Raw genomic sequence first — 13,679 nt, 5'->3', positions numbered from 1 at the left:
TGCTAACCATTCCTTCTTACAAACAAGTTAGACTGGAGGATATCGGGTCCAAAACCTTTTATATTGAAGGATCTCGACCGTGGAATGACTTACCTGTGGAATTAAGAAAGGTGGAGAATTATTTACAGTTCAAGAAGTTACTCGAGACTTATTTTTTCACTTGGACGTTTTCTAGATAATTTATTTTAATTATAGTTTGGAATCTTTTATTTTAGTTTTTGTGTGATGGAGATTGTTTTTATAATTTTATGAATGTTGTTTTGTAAACCGCCTAGAACATAGGATAGATCAGTCTATTAGTTGTGTAATAAAAATAAAATGATTTATATAAACTGAAAGGCTAGTTGAATGATTGGCAGCTACGCTTTAATGCAAATAATTGCAGTGATGCATTTGAGGGGCAGAAATTGAAGAGTGAGGAGGAGAGGTGCTGATGTACTTGAATCAAGAGAGAGACCTTGGAATGGTAGTATCTGATGATCACAAGGTAGTGAAATTTATATGATAACGCAGTGGCCAAGGCCAGAGGGATTCTGGGCTTTATTGAGAGGAATAGCTAGCAGAAAGGAGGTAATTTCCTGTGCAGGTTGTTGGTGACACCTTACCTTGAATAATGTATTTCAGAGGCTGTTCCTCGCTAATGGCCCTGTTTACTAAGCCACACTGGACTGGACAAAGTATGAAACTGCAAGGAGGTAGATTCAGAAGCAGAATCAGAAAATAATTTTACATAGAAAGTGTGGTGGATGCCTGAAATGCCCTCCCAGAGAAGGTGATGGAGACCCAAATTGTGCTTGAATTAAAAAAAAAAAAAAAAGTAGAATATATACAGAGGATCCCAAAAAGGCAAAAAGATGGTAACCAGTCATTGTGTACCTCAGCTCAAAATAGCGCTGAAATCTTTTTTCACTTAAGAATGCGTTGCACAGATACAAACCCTAACCACCCTAATGGCAGACTGGGTGAGCCAATTTGCTCTTTATCTACCATCATCTTGGCAGCCCTGGATTTTCCTCGCCACGTACTGCACCAAATTGTATTGCCGGGGTGAGGTTTGCTATTCAGTACCTGGTGTGAGTAATGTTCACTTATAACAACCGAGCACATACATTTGAGGACCTGAAGAGCTTTGAAGACTTTTGTGGAGCAGCTGCCAGATGGGAACTGAGGCGACTGGCCCATTTCACATCGCTGGAGTGTTGCGGTTGTGTTATGACTCAGTTTGCAGTTTATTTCACACCAAGGAATGAAACAAGGCAGTTGCCTGCGTGACTTTGTCTTGTATGTCAGTGGTATACTATGAGTTGATGTGGACATTGAATCTTCTTTCTTTGGCCTACACCTGGACTTTCTCCATTGAGGAGGTCTACTGGGGGGAGGGGGAGAGAGAGCTGCGGTGCCCAATTCCTTCAGAAGGCGTTTGACAAAGTACCTCATGAAAGACTCCAGAGGAAATTGGAGAATCATGGGATAGGAGGTAGTGTTCTATTGTGGATTAAAAACTGGTTAAAAGATAGAAAACAGAGAGTAGGGTTAAATGGTCACTATTCTCAATGGAGAAGGGTAGTTAGTGGGGTTCCCCAGGGGTCTGTGCTGGGACCGCTGCTTTTTAACATATTTATAAATGACCTAGAGATGGGAGTAACTAGTGAGGTAATTAAATTTGCTGATGACACAAAGTTATTCAAAGTCGTTAAATTGTGGGAGGATTGTGAAAAATTATAGGAGGACCTTACGAGACTGGGAGACTGAGCATCTAAATGGCAGATGATGTTTAATGTGAGCAGGTGCAAAGTGATGCATGTGGGAAAGAGGAACCTGAATTATAGCTACGTCATGCAAGGTTCCATGTTAGGAGTCACAGACCAAGAAAGGGATCTAGGTGTCGTCATTGATGATACGTTGAAACCTGCTCAGTGTGCTACTGCAGCTAAGAAAGCAAATAGAATGTTAGGTATTATTAGGAAAGGAATGGAAAACAAAAATGAGGATGTTATAATGCCTGTGTATCGCACCATGGTGCCACCGCACCTCGAATATTGTGTTCAATTCTGGTCACCGTATCTCAAAAAAAGATATAGTGGAATTAGAAAAGGTGCAGAGAAGGGCGATGAAAATTATAAAGGGGATGGGACGACTCCCTATGAGGAAAGCCTAAAGCGGCTAGGGCTCTTCAGCTTGGAGAAAAGGCGGCTGAGGGGAGATATGATAGAGGTCTATAAAATAATGAGTGGAGTTGAAAGGGTAGATGTGAAGCGTCTGTTTTTTATTCTCTTTTTTACTTTTCTATTACTGTATAAAGTTTCAGTGGTGAGCTACTGGTTCTAAGCCTCCTTGGCTCAGGGGACTTTCTTTGTTTGGGAAAGGACTCATGGTCTAACTAGTGGGGGTTTCTGCAGAGGGAAGGGGAGGGACGTTCTGGATTTTTTTTTCAGTGGGTATGAAGGTGCAGAGAAAGGAAGACTGGGGGAGGGGATGGTTGGTATGAGGAAGGGGAGGGAGGAGGGTGGGTGGAAAGGAGAGTGCTTGGTGAAGTGGTGGGAATGAATGGATGTGTGTATGGGCAGTGGGAAGGGGATTTTGAGTGACACTTTGAAGGGGGTATAACAGGTTCTCACAGGGAAGCCTAGCTGCTGGGGGGAGGGTTCTGTGTGTGTGTGTCCTGATCTCTCCACAGAACCTGGGCTATCAGCCATATGGTTAAATTGAAAATGGGAACCTTGAATACTGGGGGTATCAATTCCCCGGTGAAGAGCATAAAAATTATTTGATAGATATAGCATTCATACAGGAAACGTGCTTAAATGTAACAAAGCAAAAAGCTGCAGAGAGATTGGGTGGGCCAGGTAGGATTTGTGACTTTATAAAAGTATATTTTGAACCATACAAGCATATACAAGACCCAGAGGGATGATATTTAATTATGTTGGGGGAGCCAATGGGACAGAAGTTGCTATTGGGTAACATTTATGCCATAAATGTATATGATCACAAATTTCTCACCTGGTAGCAATTCTGGCACATCAAGACTACACTATGTTACTTTTGGGGGGGGGGGGGGGGGGATTCCCTATTGGATTGTGCTCCAGTGAAGCAGCCCTCTCCAAGTGCAGCTGAAAAAGGGGGAGAGTTTTTAGAAAAAAATCATGTTTATAACAATACAAAAATATATAACCAAACAATGAAGGAATACAAAAAGAACAAATGTTCATCAACAGATAACTGTTTTATATCAAAGAATATCACTCAGTTCCACTCCCTCCCTACCCACCAGAAATCAATACATCATGAACGTCTCACTAGTAAGAAATTCAAAAGAACACTATTCAAATCCATAGTAAAGGAGCCCCAAAAAGGGGTCCATGTCACCAAAAACTTAGTGATTGCCCTCTCCCCTCTCTGAAGCACAGAAAGTTTCTTCATATGTAAAAGCTTATGTATAAGGTTTCTCCATATAAAGACTAGGTGGATCTGGGTGTATCCATTGAATTAAAATGCATTTTTTTTTTCACAAACAGACAGGCCTTGCGAAGAAATAATTGATGTTCGTTGTTTTGCAATTAAATATTGTAAATATTATCCATGAGACACAACACCTTGATCATAGGTATAGATTCCCCTAATATATGCAAATAAAACCAAAGTGTTTCCCAAAACTGCTTAATCTGTGAACATTCCCAGAGGCAATGGAAAAAGAAGTGCCTTCTACATGGGCACATTTTAACACAGCAGGCTGCCCACCAGGCCAAACTTTGGACATGCAAGATGGGGGTATATAAAACCAGTGCAACAGTTTAAAATGGATCTCCCTGAATTGAGCTGATTCCACCAGAGCTTGCCCACCCAAGAGCACTTCCAAAAAATCTTCGGATGTATAGTCTTGTCCCAACTCCCTCTTCCATTTAGCAACTGTAGCTCAAAAGGGATTCCTCCAAAATTTAATTTGAAAGTAAGTATGTAATCTACCAGTCATGCCCTTTTGTACCTTAGTCGTCTTCCACAGCTGATCTCAAGAGATGGCTGACTGGCGAGGACCCTATTGACTGAGTACAAAAGGTTGCAATATAATGAGGCACTTGTATATATTTAAACAGATTAAATGAACTCAAACCATAGCGTCGGGCCAACACAGCGAAAGATGAGATTGCTGTAGCTTCCTCGTCATGTACATGTCGCAATTGACTTTTGCCTTTCCTACGCCGCTTCTGAAACCCTGTACCTTCAAGACTATGATGAAATCTGTCATTACCCACCAGGGGAAGAAAGGGCATATACACAGCTTCTTCCCTCGGGACCAAAGCATATGGCACCATGCCTATCGCTGGAGCTGGCTTGCACAAGCTCGCAAAAGCCAGTTAATTTTTTAAAGATTTTGCAAGTCGGTTGTTAAATGCAGCAGAGCTGCTCCCTCCAGCACACCACTGAATGCAGGGCTCCCTCCCACTCCCTGTTTGCCTCTCCTCCCCCAAGCTGCAGGGTCCCGGCACATACCTGGCTGAAGCCACCCTGGTGGTCTAGTGGAGTATTCGGGGTAGGAAAGATCCCCAGTCTTTCCTGCCCGCTGTTGGCGCTGATCATCTTGCTGCTGCATCACTATTTAAAAATGGCTGCCGAGACTTCCAGCCTCGTGAAACTTCAGCTAAAGTCTTGTGAGGCTGCAGTTGTAAGTCTCGGCAGCCATTTTAAAGAAGATGCGGCTGCAGGGGGGGGGATCAGCATCAGCACCGGGCAAGAAAGACTGAGGATCTTTCCTGCCCTGAAGAATCTACCAGACCACCAGGGTGGATTCAGGCATGTGCTGGGAGGGCACCCTGAAGCTCGGGGGACTGGGGAGGAGGTCAGCGCCAGTAGCAGGCAGGAAAGACTGGGAATCTTTCCTGCCCTGAAGAATCCACTAGACCACCAGGGTGGCTTTACACAGCTCGGGGGAGCGGGAGGTCTGGAATAGGTAGGTGTTCTTTGTTGTTTAATTTTTATTTAATCTCACTTATGTTTTCAAACATGCTGGCTTGTGCATAGGGATGTACACAGAGAAAGTATAATAACGGAATAACTTTTCATGGATAGAGTACGTTATAAATCATAATCATTGTGTCATTTGGAGGGGCTGGTTATAGGGACACCCTTGCATGTGTTATATTCGTGCAGAAATTTTTTTTTTCTCCTGGTAAAGGGCCACTAAAACAGACATCATGTTATGACAAATCAGGTGCTCAACATTGAGTTGCTCTCTGTTTGTTTGTTTGTTTGTTTGTTTGTTTACTTATTTATGGCATTTTATCCCACATTAAACATTTATTAGATTGGAACCTGGGAGCATTTAAAATCTTTTTTTTTTTTTTCCTGTACCTACACAAAGAAAAAAAGATGGCATGTGGGAACTTGCTCCTTTTGCTTTGCGGAATGCTTTTTTTTATTATTACTACTATTTCACAGAGAAGATGTTGATTAATGAGGGAAGGTTTTCCTTCAACAGAACTGTCCAGAGTCAGTCTAAATGTGCCAACATTGTCCAGTTCAGCACACTATTAGCAGCCAAGTTCATACAAAGTTAATTATGATCATGGCATTTGATTTGGGCTATAAAGAATTGTTGTTTAATGGGAGTCTTATGGTTTCATTGGAGCTCTGATACGTGAGGGGGAAGGAGAGAGATAGTAATGCATTGCCCACCCCAGTCCATCTCTGCGCCATCCCCCAAATTCCAGGGTGGGGGGAGAGCTTGTTGTTAAAAACTTACCAGCACCCCACTGCTATCGTACCAACTGAAATAACAAGCTATACTTTACAGAAGGTGGTAACAATCATTCTCCGAGGACAAGCAGGCTGCTTGTTCTCACTGATGGGTGACGTCCACGGCAGCCCCTCCAATCGGAAACTTCACTAGCAAAGTCCTTTGCTAGCCCTCGCGCGCCCGCGCGCACCGCGCATGCGCGGCCGTCTTCCCGCCCGAAACCGGCTCGAGCCGGCCAGTCTTCTTTTGTCCGCACTCGGTACGGTCGTGTTTCGCCGTGTCGGGCCCCGGAAATTTGACCTCGCGCGTCCAAATTGTTTTTTGAGCGTGTTTTTTTCTTCGGAAAAGCTTTTCTAAAGTCGGGAAGTGCTCCGGAAACCCTCCACCGGGTTTCGTGTCAATCCTCCCCGTACTTCCAGCTTTTTGCCCCGGTAAGTTTTCTTTCGTCGTCGGGGTAGGCCTCTTTTTGGCCTCGGTCGAGATTTTTCTCCCTCTAAATTTTGGTGCTTCAATTTTCGCCATTTCGGCTTTTGATTTCGCCGGCGTGATTTTTCCGCCCATGACATCGAAGCCTTCCAGCGGCTTCAAGAAGTGCACCCAGTGCGCCCGGGTTATCTCGCTCACTGATCGACACTCGTCGTGTCTTCAGTGTCTGGGGGCCGAGCACCGCCCTCAGAACTGCAGTCTGTGTTCCCTGCTTCAAAGGCGGACTCAGGTAGCGAGACTAGCCCAGTGGAACGTGTTGTTCTCGGGCTCTTCGTCGGCATCGGCACCGGGATCTTCGAGTGCATCGACGTCGTCAGCGTCCAGACCATCTTCCTCGGCCGCCCTTGCATCGAGCGCATCGAGGCATCGGGTCTCTGCATCGGCGCCGAGACATCGGATAGCTGCATCGACGTCGGTGGTACCAGGACCTCGTCTGCTGATGTCGTCGGACGGTGGTGCATCGGGTGGAGTGCAGGTGAGGGCTGTCCATTCCCCTGCTGGTGGCGGTGAGCCCTCGGGTGGGTCTCCTCCTACCCTGAGGGCTCCTGCGGTACAGCCCCCCCGAGATCGACCCTCTTCGGTCTCGGCCCCGAGGAAGCGACGGGTGGATTCGACGTCCTCCTCGTCGGTGCCGGGGAGCTCCGGTGACATGCTTCGGAAGAAGTCGAAGAAGCATCGACACCGGTCCCCTCCCCGCGTCGGCACCGAGAGCTCTGGGTCGCCGAGGGAGTCGGCACCCAGCAGGCATCGGCACCGAGAGGACCGCTCACCCTCTGTTCAGGAGGTGTCGATGCGCTCCGCTCTGGACAGCCCGGAACAGCCTCCACGCCCGGAACAGGTACTGACGTCGACGCCTGCATCGACCTCCATGCCTTTCTCTGCAGCCGCTCTGAACGAGAGCCTCCGGGCCGTTCTCCCAGAGATTCTGGGGGAGCTGTTGCGCCCTACCCCTCCGGTACCGGCGGTGCTTGCGCCTCCGGTACCGTCGAGCGTGGCGCCGGCTGGCCCATCGCCCGGGGTGAGGTCCCCGACGTCGGTACCGCGTGCGGTGCCGACTGCGGCCACCTCCCAGGAGGGCTCCCCGACTACGTCGGCGGAGGGAGCTTCGCCGATGCGGGCGAGGGAGTCTACCTCTCGACGCCCCCATCGTGGACGTGGCTCCACGGAGTCGAGCCGGGCCCGGTTGCAGACGCAGGTCCGTGAACTTGTGTCTGACACCGAGGGTGAGGCCTCGTGGGAAGAAGAAGAAGATCCCAGATATTTCTCTGACGAGGAGTCTGAGGGTCTTCCTTCTGATCCCACTCCCTCTCCTGAAAGACAGCTTTCTCCTCCTGAGAGTCTGTCTTTTGCTTCCTTTGTCCGGGAGATGTCTACGGCCATCCCCTTCCCGGTGGTTGTGGAGGACGAGCCCAGGGCTGAAATGTTTGAGCTCCTGGACTATCCTTCTCCACCTAAGGAAGCGTCCACTGTTCCCTTGCATCATGTCCTAAAAAAGACATTGCTTGCGAACTGGACGAAACCTCTAACTAATCCCCACATCCCCAAGAAGATCGAGTCCCAGTACCGGATCCATGGGGACCCAGAGCTGATGCGCACCCAGTTGCCTCACGACTCTGGAGTTGTGGATCTGGCCCTAAAGAAGGCTAAGAGTTCTAGAGAGCATGCTTCGGCGCCCCCGGGCAAAGACTCTAGAACCTTAGACTCCTTTGGGAGGAAGGCCTACCATTCCTCTATGCTCGTGTCCAAGATCCAGTCTTACCAGCTCTACACGAGCATCCACATGCGGAACAATGTGCGGCAGTTGGCGGGCTTGGTTGATGCTCTTCCCCCTGAGCAAGCCAAGCCTTTTCAGGAGGTGGTCAGGCAGCTGAAGGCGTGCAGAAAATTCCTGGCCAGAGGAGTTTATGACACTTTTGATGTTGCGTCCAGGGCCGCTGCTCAAGGTGTGGTGATGCGCAGGCTCTCATGGCTGCGTGCCGCCGACCTGGAGAATAGAATCCAGCAGCGGATTGCGGACTCGCCTTGCCGTGCGGATAACATTTTTGGCGAAAAAGTCGAACAGGTGGTAGAGTCTCTCCACCAGCGGGACACCGCATTCGACAAATTCGCCCGCCGGCAGCCTTCAGCTTCTACCTCTACAGGTAGACGATTTTTCGGGGGAAGGAAGACTGTTCCCTATACTTCTGGCAAGCGTAGGTACAATCCTCCTTCCCGACAGCCTGCGGCCCAGGCTAAGCCCCAGCGCGCTCGCTCTCGTCAGCAGCGTGCGCCTCAGCAAGGCCCCGCGGCTCCCCAGCAAAAGCAAGGGGCGAGCTTTTGACTGGCTCCAGCAGAGCATAGCCGACATCCAAGTGTCAGTGCCGGGCGACCTGCCAGTCGGGGGGAGGTTGAAAGCTTTTCACCAAAGGTGGCCTCTCATAACCTCCGATCAGTGGGTTCTCCAAATAGTCCGGCAAGGATACACCCTCAATTTGGCCTCAAAACCTCCAAATTGTCCACCGGGAGCTCAGTCTTACAGCTTCCAGCACAAGCAGGTACTTGCAGAGGAACTCTCCGCCCTTCTCAGCGCCAATGCGGTCGAGCCCGTGCCATCCAGGCAAGAAGGGCTGGGATTCTATTCCAGGTACTTCCTTGTGGAAAAGAAAACAGGGGGGATGCGTCCCATCCTAGACCTAAGGGCCCTGAACAAGTATCTCGTAAAAGAAAAGTTCAGGATGCTTTCCCTGGGCACCCTTCTCCCCATGATTCAGCAAAACGATTGGCTATGCTCTCTGGACTTGAAGGATGCCTATACACACATCCCGATACTGCCAGCTCACAGACAGTATCTGCGATTTCAGCTGGGCACACGCCACTTCCAGTACTGTGTGCTACCCTTTGGGCTCGCCTCTGCACCCAGGGTGTTCACAAAGTGCCTAGCTGTGGTAGCAGCGGCGCTTCGCAGGCTGGGGGTGCACGTGTTCCCATATCTCGACGATTGGCTGGTGAAGAACACATCCGAGGCAGGAGCCCTGCAGTCCATGCAGATGACTATTCGCCTCCTGGAGCTACTGGGGTTTGTGATAAATTACCCAAAGTCCCATCTTCTCCCAGTGCAGAAACTCGAATTCATCGGAGCCCTGCTGGATTCTCGGACGGCTCGCGCCTATCTCCCAGAGACGAGAGCCAACAACTTGTTGTCCCTCGTCTCGCGGGTGCGAGTGTCCCAGCAGATCACAGCTCGGCAGATGTTGAGATTGCTGGGCCACATGGCCTCCACAGTTCATGTGACTCCCATGGCCCGCCTTCACATGAGATCTGCTCAATGGACCCTAGCCTCCCAGTGGTATCAGGCCGCTGGGGGTCTAGAGGACGTGATCCACCTGTCCACGAGTTTTCTCGAATCCCTGTTTTGGTGGACGATTTGCTCCAATTTGACTCTGGGACGTCCCTTCCAAATTCCTCAGCCACAAAAAGTGCTGACCACGGATGCGTCTCTCCTGGGATGGGGAGCTCATGTCGATGGGCTTCACACCCAAGGAAGTTGGTCCCTCCAAGAACGCGATCTACAGATCAATCTTCTGGAGTTGCGAGCGATCTGGAACGCTCTGAAGGCTTTCAGAGATCGGCTGTCCCACCAAATTATCCAAATTCAGACAGACAATCAGGTTGCCATGTACTATGTCAACAAGCAGGGGGGCACCGGATCTCGCCCCCTGTGTCAGGAAGCCGTCAGCATGTGGCTCTGGGCTCGCCGTCAGGGCATGGTGCTCCAAGCCACATATCTGGCAGGCGTAAACAACAGTCTGGCCGACAGGTTGAGCAGGATTATGCAACCTCACGAGTGGTCGCTCAATTCCCGTGTGGTGCGACAGATCTTCCAGGCGTGGGGCACCCCCCTGGTGGATCTCTTCGCATCTCAAGTGAACCACAAGGTCCCTCAGTTCTGTTCCAGGCTTCAGGCCCACGGCAGACTGGCGTCGGATGCCTTCCTCCTGGATTGGGGGGAAGGTCTGCTGTATGCTTATCCTCCCATACCTCTGGTGGGGAAGACTTTGTTGAAACTCAAGCAAGACCGAGGCACCATGATTCTGATTGCTCCCTTTTGGCCGCGTCAGATCTGGTTCCCTCTTCTTCTGGAGTTATCCTCCGAAGAACCGTGGAGATTGGAGTGTTTTCCGACCCTCATCACGCAGGACGACGGGGCTCTTCTGCATCCCAACCTCCAGTCCCTGGCTCTCACGGCCTGGATGTTGAGGGCGTAGACTTTGCCTCTTTGGGTCTGCCAGAGGGTGTCTCCCGCATCTTGCTTGCTTCCAGGAAAGACTCCACTAAGAGAAGTTACTTCTTTCATTGGAGGAGGTTTGCCGTCTGGTGTGACAGCAAGGCCCTAGATCCTCGCTCTTGTCCTACACAGACCCTGCTTGAATACCTTCTGCACTTGTCTGAGTCTGGTCTGAAGACCAACTCCGTAAGGGTTCACCTTAGTGCAATCAGTGCATACCATTACCAAGTGGAAGGTAAGCCGATCTCAGGACAGCCTTTAGTTGTTCGCTTCATGAGAGGTTTGCTTTTGTCAAAGCCCCCTGTCAAGCCTCCTACAGTGTCATGGGATCTCAATGTCGTTCTCACCCAGCTGATGAAACCTCCTTTTGAGCCACTGAATTCCTGCCATCCGAAGTACTTGACCTGGAAGGTCATTTTCTTGGTGGCAGTTACTTCGGCTCGTAGAGTCAGTGAGCTTCAGGCCCTGGTAGCCCAGGCCCCTTACACCAAATTTCATCACAACAGAGTAGTCCTCCGCACTCACCCTAAGTTTCTGCCAAAGGTCGTGTCGGAGTTCCATCTGAACCAGTCAATTGTCTTGCCAACATTCTTTCCCCGTCCTCATTCCTGCCCTGCTGAACGTCAGCTGCACACATTGGACTGCAAGAGAGCATTGGCCTTCTACCTGGAGCGGACACAGCCCACCAGACAGTCCGCCCAATTGTTTGTTTCTTTTGACCCCAATAGGAGGGGAGTGGCTGTAGGGAAACGCACCATATCCAATTGGCTAGCAGATTGCATTTCCTTCACTTACGCCCAGGCGGGGCTGGCTCTTGAGGGTCATGTCACGGCTCATAATGTTAGAGCCATGGCTGCGTCGGTAGCCCACTTGAAGTCAGCCTCCATTGAAGAAATTTGCAAAGCTGCGACGTGGTCATCTGTCCACACATTCACATCTCATTACTGCCTGCAGCAGGATACCCGACGCGACAGTCGGTTCGGGCAGTCAGTTCTTCAGAACCTGTTTGGGCTTTAGGATCCAACTCCACCCCCCGAGGGCCCTGTTTGTTCTGTTCCAGGCTACACTCTCAGTTAGTTGGTAAATTTTTTTAGGTCAATCTCAGTTATGTCCTCGCCGTTGCGAGGCCCAATTGACCAATGTTATTGTTTTGAGTGAGCCTGGGGGCTAGGGATACCCCATCAGTGAGAACAAGCAGCCTGCTTGTCCTCGGAGAAAGCGAATGCTACATACCTGTAGAAGGTATTCTCCGAGGACAGCAGGCTGATTGTTCTCACAATACCCGCCCGCCTCCCCTTTGGAGTTGTGTCTTCCCTTGAAGTGTATTGTCTTGCTACATACTGGACTGGCCGGCTCGAGCCGGTTTCGGGCGGGAAGACGGCCGCGCATGCGCGCGAGGGCTAGCAAAGGACTTTGCTAGTGAAGTTTCCGATTGGAGGGGCTGCCGTGGACGTCACCCATCAGTGAGAACAATCAGCCTGCTGTCCTCGGAGAATACCTTCTACAGGTATGTAGCATTCGCTATGCGGGGCATGCAAAACATATGCCAAACTATATGGCCTACTTGAGGGGTAGATTTTATTATGTAGGAGCTTCAATTATCGGATGCCTGGAGAGTCTGCATCCAGGGAAGTGAAATACACACAATGCTCTCATCCATACATTACGCATACTAGGATAGATTATTAAGCATCCTACCTGATATTAACCAGTAATCTATTTAAGACCAGTACTGAGAGCCCAGTGGTCTTGGACCATTCTCTAGTATGTTTAGATTTAACTTGGGGTGGGGGAGGTGGATGGAAAGGGATTTTATGTGGAAATTGAATCCTGACCTATAAGGGGATTCTGAATTCTGGACATATTTTCACCAGGCGTGGCTGGAGTATTTAGAAGATAATGACACTGGGGAGGTGACACCTAGTGTGCTTTGAGAGGGCCTCTAAGGGAGTAGTCGGGGGGCAAGGCCACTGTGTATGTTTCAGGGGAGGGGGGAAGGAAGGATAGATAGGGATAAATAATTTTTGCAGCTTTTCAAGAGTACCAGTAGCAAATAGAAAAGATAACTCTGCATGTAGCCTTGGAGCCACATACCTTACTGTCGATGTGGAAAATATTAATGGCCTGAGTATTGTGGCAAGCCATTCAATTTGTCTATTGTTGATTACCTGCTGTATACCTGAATGTAACTTTTACTTACTGCTAAAAGGGCATGAGCTAAACTCAATAAAAGCAATACATATGTATCAGGATGCCACAATGTATCTTCCAGTTCTTTAGAGCAATATATGCATACATTGTTCATGTTTTTTTGTTTGTTTGTTTTTTTTAATGTCAGTGTGAGAATTGCATTGCACTCACTGCCTCTAGAACTGCTTTGCCTGAGTTACTGACATTTTTACCATTTGTTTGCAGGTTCTACAGTTTTTGCAGAAATTCAGGGTGTTGTTGATGCTTCTGTTAAGCTGTCTGGGATGCCTGATCTTACCCTTTCTTTCATGGTAAATGTCAAAACTATTAATATATTTCCATGTCAGAATTCAAGCCCTGTTTATGCTTTTGTTTTTCAATTTTTATGTGCATATTTATATTGACCAGTGAAGAAGAAGTATCCAAATGGTAGTCTGCTGTATTTTACTTCATAATAAAAACAAATCGTCATATTCTGTGTTTCCTTAGAATCCAAGACTTCTGGATGATGTTAGCTTCCATCCCTGTGTTCGGTACAAGCGTTGGGAGTCTGAAAGGGTTTTGTCTTTTATCCCTCCTGATGGAAACTTCCGACTGATATCATATCGTGTCAGTTCACAAAAGTATGTGATTAGTATAAATGATGGCATAATAGATGAACTGGTCATTAACAGTGGATCGAAGGTTAATTTGTACTTTATTTAACATTTCCGTTCTGTGACGCTCATAGGGAGGAATTCTACAATTTGGCGCCAAGAAGTAAGCATCACAGTGGGGTGCACATAGCACCAACCAATTCCATAACACTTAGGTGCACCTAAAGTTGTAATAGAGTAGCAGCACAAACCTACTTTGGCGTGCCAAAAGTTATGTGCGATCACTTATGCCAGGCCAATGTACGCAACTGATAGCTTGCCCAAACACATACAACTGATATAACATTATGGGCATGTCATCATTTTGCCCCCACATGTATGCCTCCTTGCAGTTACACACTATAGCACC

The 13,679-nt window shown here is 48.6% G+C and overlaps 1 protein-coding gene across 2 annotated transcripts in view; it reads left to right on the top strand.

Annotated features, from left to right (window-relative positions):
• Positions 1-13,679, top strand: part of AP3M1 (adaptor related protein complex 3 subunit mu 1) — a 91,854-nt gene that overhangs the window by 65,188 nt on the left and 12,987 nt on the right. For both annotated transcript variants that reach the window (XM_030203207.1, XM_030203208.1), the window contains exons 5-6: positions 12,900-12,985; positions 13,164-13,297. In XM_030203207.1, coding sequence (XP_030059067.1) covers positions 12,900-12,985; positions 13,164-13,297 — 220 coding nt within the window. The remainder of the gene's footprint in view (positions 1-12,899; positions 12,986-13,163; positions 13,298-13,679) is intronic.

The sequence above is a fragment of the Microcaecilia unicolor genome, chromosome 5 (genome assembly GCF_901765095.1).
Source record: "Microcaecilia unicolor chromosome 5, aMicUni1.1, whole genome shotgun sequence".
Lineage (NCBI taxonomy): Eukaryota > Metazoa > Chordata > Amphibia > Gymnophiona > Siphonopidae > Microcaecilia > Microcaecilia unicolor.
The sequence above is the reverse complement of the archived record's forward strand: the minus strand, read 5'-3'. Positions and strand labels throughout refer to the sequence as shown.